The 8,750-nt window shown below is 31.3% G+C and overlaps 1 protein-coding gene across 1 annotated transcript; it reads left to right on the forward strand.

Annotated features, from left to right (window-relative positions):
- The first annotated feature begins 872 nt into the window (after positions 1–872).
- Positions 873–1,274, forward strand: LOC100569743. The gene has a single exon (XM_008191422.1). It carries the CDS (start codon positions 873–875, stop codon positions 1,272–1,274), a length of 402 nt encoding a protein of 133 aa, XP_008189644.1.
- The last annotated feature ends 7,476 nt before the right edge of the window (positions 1,275–8,750 follow it).

The raw sequence follows: 8,750 nt of genomic DNA on the forward strand, positions 1-8,750 counted from the left end.
TACTTAATACGCATTATGCCTATAGAGCTAAAAACCCAGGAAAATATATGATATGAGGTCAATGCATTTTAAACGATAAGACTGAAAATTAATTAGCGAAACGTTGATAACTTGCTCTTTGTGGGGATATCTATTAGATACTTACGATTTACGATGTATTGTAAAATGTTATTTGTGCCGAAAGGGGAAAACTGTCAACAAATTTAAAAATAACATGCCAGGCCCAGCATTTTCCATGTCATATCTAAAACGTCATAGAGAATTAGTAAGCACAAGGCTGAGTCAAAATATAAAACGAGCTCGAACATAAGTAACAAAGAAAATTATAAACCTGTATTTTTATAATTTAGAAAAGTTCAAAAGTCTATAAATAATGTACAGGGTGGGGCACTGAAACGGCTGATTTTGAAAATATGTTTTCTAAGTAGTTAAGACAAGAATTCTCAATAATATTATTAATAGTTCTAAGACAACATGCCATTTAATGAACATGGAACAGTGGAGTGGTCTACGTCGGATTTTACACAGAGACCTAAACTTTCACCCATATAAGGTGCAATTGGTTCAATAATTAAAACCTGCAGATCACTATAGCCGCATACATTTTTGTCGAGAAATGCTAACCCGAATGAATCAGAACGAAAACTTTATTCAAAATGTTTGGATGTCTGATGAAGCACATTTCCATCTTGATGGTTTTGTGAATAAACAAAATTGTCGTTATTGGTCTGAAAAAACTTCATCAACGACCTTTACACAGCGATAGGGTAACTGTATGCTGTGCAATTTCACATTATGGCATAATTGGCCCGTATTTTCATGAGGATGAAAATGGACGGGCAACAACTGTTAATTCAAATCGTTATGTCAATATGATCAATAATTTTTTGGTCGGTGAACTAACGAAGTTTCCTCAAAATGATAACTTTTGGTTCCAACAAGATGGCCCGACATCCCACACGGCCCGAGTATCAATAAATGCTATTCAACAAATTTTTGGAAATCGCATTATTTCCAAAAATGGTGATATTCATTGGCCACCTCGATCACCGGATTCATCAATATGTGACTTCTTTTTGTGGGGGTATTTAAAAAGTAAAGTCTATGCACGGAAACCTCGAAATATTGATGAACTAAAAAACAAAATTAAAGAAGAAATTGCCAGTATACCTTTGGAAGTGATACATCGTGTAGTGGAAAATATACGAAATAGGCTAGAAGAGTGTTTGAAAAGAGATGGCCATCATCTTGAAGACATCATTTTTAAAAAATAAATGGCAAGTTATGTACTTCATTATAATAAATAATAATTAATTTTTATTCGTTTTTTTATTTTATAATTTGTCTTAGAAAATCGGCCGTTATAGTGCCCCACCCTGTATAACTGAAAATATAATTATGACGAAACCAATTTGAGTGACGACCCTGGGCGTGTAAAAATAATTACAAAAATAGGTCGTAAGTACTCTGAAATGGTGATGAACTCAAGTAAATCGTCAACGTCTATTATGTTTGCTTGTACTGAGACTGGTGAACTCCTCTCTCCAAACAACTCTTTTGATATTGAAGGGAATAACCACGTGTTAAGCATAATATTGACGTATTTATACCAGCTAATTCGACGCATTTGACACAACCTCTCGGTATCGGATCACTTCCCTGTCTACCATTTCCCCGTAACCACTTCCTTGTAAGCAGGGGTATGAAACTCCGTGAACTGGCCGAATCGGGCGATTGTGGCCTTGAACACGGTTCCAGGGGGGCGTGGCATACGTTAATTAGGGAATGGTAAACAAGCCGACCCCGCGTAACGTATCCTTCCATAGTCTTGGAACCGTTTTCATAATATTGGTAACCACGGGTCTAACATCATGTTGGTGCGTGGAACCGTTTTCATGTTTTTCGTAGATTCAGACTTCAGATCATAGGTAACCAAGACCCCAATCAGCTGATCGAGTTTCGCTTCTATATTGTTCTATGCTGTAAGACATTTCCCCGTACGACATTTCTCCATCCATATTATATTTATATTATTTTTGAAACGTCTGACGGGGAAGTTTTGATGAATCATCCTCTCAACCAAAAGTTGCTTGGCATAAGATATTAACTACCTGGAAAAAGTGATCAGGAAAAAAAGAGGCAAGTATACCTAAACATAAATTTCCAGCATTGTTAAGTTTATTAATGAATTCTATAAAAGAAAATCAAGTTGCTAATATACAATCTGGTTCATAGAGAGAAAATTCCTTAGGAAGATTTACGGACCAAAAAGAAACGAAGACCTAACATACGAAATAAGATCTAACAGAGAATTACAGGAGTTATTCGGAAAACCAGACATAATAGCGGAAATACGCCACAAAAGACTGAGGTGGCTTGGACATGTACTAAGGGCTAAGTCAATAGCAAATGCTGTACTAAGATGGACTCCTCAGAGAAGAAGGCCGATTGGAAGACCAAAACAGAGAAGGATGGACAAAAATAAAAAAGAACTGAATCAACTTGGGATAGAAAATATTACTGAAGTGGTTATGAACAGAGACAGATGGAAGGAGATTTGTTTTGCAGCAATGGGCCTTAATGGCCTTTAAAGCTGGATAGTAGTAGTAGTAGTATATCACAAGTCGCCCTGTATTCACATTCAGACTTGGTGAAAACATTCCACAATAAACTCATCTTCGAGTGTAATGGAGAATAAAACAATAGTCAATAATGAATAAATTGTAAAAGTAGGTAGTAATCTTAACTCAATGCACGAACACCGGAATAGGAATAACAAAACTTTAAACTATACAAGTTATGGTTGATACTTTCATAGCAGATGGACGATAGAACATAACTACATAAGATACGACGCATAGCAGCCACGGACAGGTCTGACCAGGTCTGGTCTATTAGAACATAATAATATATGGAAGATTAGTGTGTTGGTGTAAAGTAAACACCCAAAATGGAATATAATACAAAATTCCCTAAGTGCTAAAAATAGAAGTTCATTCGAACCGTCAAAACAACGATTAATCATCTTGTTTATTTCGAAAAATTCACTTATTTGATTAATCGGAAATTTGACTATTTGATTAATCGAATTTTATAAAAACTGTAAAATAATCGATGAAAAATAATAATGAGAAATAATAATCAACAGCGCTAGTTAAAACCTATACACGGTTATCTACACAGGTTGGCGTTCGCGCAATGCTGTATGTAAAATATCGCGATCATGAGCGGTGTGTATTGGAACTAATAGCGCTAGTGGTTTGTGGCCATACTATTACCACATAAAGCATTGAAGAATAATGAGTTTATTATATAATTCGCACTTATTTACAATTACTTATTATTTATTATTTTGATAATACTACCTATAATATATTCTTTGTAATATAATTTTTATTTTTTAAGACTTACTATTTATTATTTAATATTTTAATCATGGTTGTCATTTATCACTGTAGATTAACCGTTTGTCAAACGCTCGTCTCACGTGCATAGTGAATAATCCGACCGAAGTTTCAAGTTTGTGTTTCGTCTTTTATGTGAATTGTTTCTTAATTCATTTTTTTTTAAATGGTCAAATGTTGCGTGGTATTTTGTAAATCTGGTTATTACAAAAACAATGAAGAGAAAGTTTATCTATTTCGATGTCCCAAAGAATCTCAGAAAAAAGTGGGCACGAGCGATTCCTCGTAAAAATTTGGTTTTGAACAGTAACCATTTTGTTTGTTCCAAACATTTTAAAGAAGACGACATAATAAGATATTGGCGTTCTGGTTCAGTACAGGTAACATATGTTATTTTTATAAATATTTACTAGGTAGATGGTGCAACAATAAAATAACAAAATACCTATGTAATATTATTATAGCTCTTTACCATATTAGGTAAAGGCCTGCAAGTATAATTTTGTCAAATATTAACTATAATATATATTTTATACCTAAACATAAATTATAAATTATAATTTACTAAGTTAGTATATTACTTTAAAAAAAAAAATAGTCAGAATAATACAATTAATAATTATACATTTGTAAATTAAATTAATTATGTTATATTATATTTTGTATATATCACTAAAATGTTTATTTTTTTTTTATTCTGAATAGATTCCATAAAAGAGAATCCAATTAAAAAAAGGAGCTGTTCCATCTATCTTCTCAGGACCAGCATACCTATCAAACTCAAAAAAAGTAAGAAAAGCACCTACTCCTCGTCAACATGATTCAATGTCCAAAACGTATAAAGATTTACCAACATGTTTAGAGTTTGCTCAAAATGTAGCTGACAATAATCTTTTCAAACAATTAAATGCATATGAAAATCTAAATTCAATAATCCAATGGTCCAAGATTTCTCAATCTTGTAATGAATGTGTTATTGATTCAAGTTTATGCTTTGTTTCATTTTGCTCTGGAGGTTTGTATCCAGTAGTTGAAAAGTTTGTTAAGGTGGATAAACTTGGTAAAATATCATTTGGAATTTTTGGCCAAGAGGTAGACAGTAGTATTCTAGATATTGTACCAGGAGAAAACATTTATGAGTTTGCAAAAAACATTAAAGACTTTGAGAATGTACGTGTCTGTCATGGAGGCCCAAAGCTTGAAGAATTTCCAAATTGCACAATGAATATATGCACAATATCAACAACAACAAGACTAATGCATAATCTTTGTCGTTTAATGTTGAAAAAAAATTCTACTGCTTGTTCTCGATGTGTAAGGTTAAGAAACACTTTTCATATGCAAAAACAAAGAAAATCCTCCAAGAAAAAAGATATTTTATTATTATCAGTTATCACCATCTAAAAAACTGGTTGTTAACAAATTACGTCGAGTTAAGGACAACCTAAGAAAAAAATGTATTAGGGCAAAGCAGAAAATAATTAATTTGAAATTGAAGTTAAGCAAAGTTCAAAATGAAATGGCTAATATCTCTGATGAGTCCATTAAAGAAAAATTAAACCTATGTCAGAATATGAATGAATCTCAGAAAACTCTAATTCTTGAATGTTTTGCATCTAGTAAGGTGAAAAATTGCAAAAGTAGCAGGTATACAGACAATTGGTCGATGCTCTGTTTGTTATTAAACATAAGATGCCCGAGTGCTCACAAATACTTGAGGAACAGTGAGTTTACCTCTTCCACATCCAAAAACCATAAGACGTCACCTTTCCAAATACTGTCAAGAATATGGTGTTTTTGACAAAGTTATTGATGATATCACAGAAAATAATTTTAATTTTAAGTTCCCATGTGTTCAACATGTAATAGAAGTTACCACAGAAATAATAGTGTATTACCTTCAAACGCGACACAGACAATTTTCTTATCAGGAAAACTTGAAGATGAAAAAATCTCCAGAGAAAAAAAAAAGTTAAAAAACTATACAACTCTTAGTTAATTATTATTTATTATACCTACTATTATATTAAAATGTTTGCATGTTTTTAATGGCTTTTTAAAAAATGAATTGCTTATTTGCTTATTCGCTTATATTTTGTATTATTACTTATTGTTTTTCGTGATTTTTACGTATTTTGTCAAAATTTGAACTTTCAATGCTTATTGAAAAAAATTGTGACTATGTATTTTTGATAATTTTTAACAACCGTTGAGACAATATATAAGAAGTCTTGCATCAAATTTGAAGCTTATTTGCCCAACGATTAAAATTTTATTGTCATTTATAAAAAAAAAACTAAAAAAAGATCGAAGATTTCAAATGTCTATAAATAACTTAAAAAAATTTTTTAAAAATTTTATCATGCATAGAAAATGACAGTATAAACATTTAGTGAAAAAGTCATGTTTCTACGGTGATTAGTTTAAGAATTACACCAATATCTAAAATCAATTTTTTCGACAACTTTTCGTGTATACTGTAGTACTATACACAGACACAAAAAAAAACAGACAACATTGTAAAATCAATACATCCATCGTTCCGCCCAGAATCTAAAATGATAACCAACATATAATATATCTAACTAAATACAACAAAATATATATGTGCATTTTTGTAAATGCGTCGGGAAAAGCCAAAAAAAAAAAATCAGAGAAAAACGTGAATTTTTATGAAAACAAGATTTCGACCAAATCGATTTAATTATTTGGCTGGTAACTCAAAAACTGAAAACTGAAAATACTTGGAATTTTCACCAAAATGTTTGTATTGACATCATCTATACACGATACAACTTTCAAAGTATTTTACATTTTTTGAGCCTTTTATGGACCGCGAAATTCTTTATTTTTCTTAATTTTTTAAAAAAAATATCTAATTAAAATAATTAACTGTCCATAAAATATTAAAAATGTAATGCAAGGTTTTCCTTAATTGTTTCTTTCAATAATATTGTAAAAAAAATTTGAGCATACCTAATATAATTAAAAAATGTTACAAGTGTCTAAAATTCAGATTTTTACAAAATCCCATAAAGTAACGATTTATTCTCAAACGACTTTATATTTTTGTTATACTTCAAAAAGTATAGAGCGGGAGACTTGTAATTTTCGTCAGTTGTTTGAACTGGCATTTTTTGACATGGCTTAACTTTCAAAATATTTAGCTTTTTTAAAACTATTTATAAACATTTGAAATATTAAATCCTTCTAACTTTTTTTTATAAATATTCATAAAAAATGTTCTACTCATAGCTAAAAATTCAAAATTTAAAACAAGATTGTCTATAAGTTGTTCTTTTAATAATTGTAAAAAAAAGTTGATTATTATGTGTAGATCGATCAAACTTTTAAATTCTATTATTTTATATGCATAATGGTATTTAAATGCCTTATAACAAAATAAATTACTTTTTTTTACATTAGTATCGTAAAATATACTTTTTAACAGATACATGGCTACAGGAGAATCATTGCGGTCATTAGCATTCGCATTTCGAATATCCCAGAGTTATATAACCCGTATCATACAGTTGGTCTTAAAAAGTTTAAGTTTACGATTGCCTGGTATATTATAAAAACCTCCGTCAAAAGAAGATTTGATTCAAATCGCACGGGACTTTTGGGAAAAATGGAACTTCCCAAATTGTGTAGGATCAATTAATGGGAAACACATTCGAATATTTTGTCCAGGAAAAAGTGGTTCATTATTTTTTAACTACAGAGACTACTTTTCTATTGTTTTACTGGCAATAGTTGATGCAAACTGTAAATTTATTTACGTCATTATTGTTTCATACGGTAAAGAAGGCGACAGTGGGATCTTTTCAAAATCAAGTTTATACAAGTTAATTAAACAGGGAAAATACTTTCCTCCTAACGCAAAACTTCCTTCTTCAAATCAAACGTTACCATATGTTCATGTTGGCGACGAAGCGTTTCGTTTGGAGACACACATGATGCGACCATACACGTGGAGAAGCCCGAAAAGATTACGAAAAAACCATTTTCAATTATCGTTTGTCGAGAGCTCGAAGAACTGCAGAAAATAGTTTTTGGCCTTCTCAGTCAAGTATTTAGAGTATTTTATTCACCCATCGCTTAAAAATCTGTAACCACTGACCACCTAGTGCTATCAGCTTGTTGCCTCCATAATCTGCTTAGAAGTAGATACATAGAAAACACTTCTAATTATTATTATAATTTTGACTGCAGCGAAACTGAACCTTCACAAAATATGATAGGTCTTGCTCGAGCAGGAGGGTATGCTAATTTTGAAGGATTTCTGGTAAGAGATGAATTTAAAAAATTTTTCAACTCCGAAGAAGGGAGCTGTTCCAAGGCAAGACCACCAAACACAAAAAACAGAAAATCCACAATAATAATAATGTACAATACCTAATTCAAAGTACCAACAGGTCTATAAATACTTATTATTAAATATAATTAATAATATATTATAATAATAATATAATATTATAATTTTATATTAATTTAGTTAATTTATATTTAAATAATTATTATTAGATTATCATAATGTTAATTTAATATTATTTAATTTCTTAACTATTTCAGTTATTTTGTTTTATAAATGATATAAAAAAATGTAATATAATATAAAAAGACATCACTTTTTGTTTTTAGAATCACACATATTTCCTTCCAAACATTTTCTCTGACTTGTTGATCCTTATATGCCGGATGCTTCAAGTCGAACAAGCATGGGTGTTTACTAACACACTCGGCTAGTAATGTATCGTCCTCTAAAGAGAATGTAACTTTTGAAGTAATTTTAAAAAATCCAGTAAAAACAAAATAATCAAAATTTAAAAAAAAAAAAATAGCCGTGTTTAACAGTCGCGCGGCTGATGCGTTTTGACTGCTTCTAGAGCGGTCGCAGTCGCGCGTCGCCAGCCGCATGCAGTCATCGCGTGCGGCTGCGGAGGTCTATTTAAAAACGTGAAAACCAGTAATGTGCGGCCAAAAATAGAGTCGCGTTGCGTCAGCCGCACCGGTCGTGCGTCTACAGTCGCGTCCTAAGGAATCGCACCTTAATTTTGGCAAGCCAATTCAAACATCACATTAATTTTCCAATTACAGCCGAGGAATGGAGATTAATACAGGAGCAGTTTTATAAAATGTATAAAATACCAGGCATTGGCGGATGGATAGATTGCACCCATATTAAAATACAGAATCCTGGTGGGCAGATGGTGAAGTCTTTTAGAAATCGAAAAGGATATTTTTCTCTGAACGTTCAAGTTTGTATATTTTTATTTATTTAATTAGTATTAAATATTATTGTAAGTAGTTCATACTGTAAGTCTGTAACCAACAATTTATGAA

The sequence above is a fragment of the Acyrthosiphon pisum genome, chromosome X, assembly GCF_005508785.2.
Source record: "Acyrthosiphon pisum isolate AL4f chromosome X, pea_aphid_22Mar2018_4r6ur, whole genome shotgun sequence".
NCBI classification, from domain to species: Eukaryota; Metazoa; Arthropoda; class Insecta; order Hemiptera; family Aphididae; genus Acyrthosiphon; species Acyrthosiphon pisum.

Coding starts and splice junctions, on each gene's coding strand:
- LOC100569743 (XM_008191422.1), top strand. CDS start 873: ATGATCAATAATTTTTTGGTCGGTGAACTAACGAAGTTTCCTCAAAAT.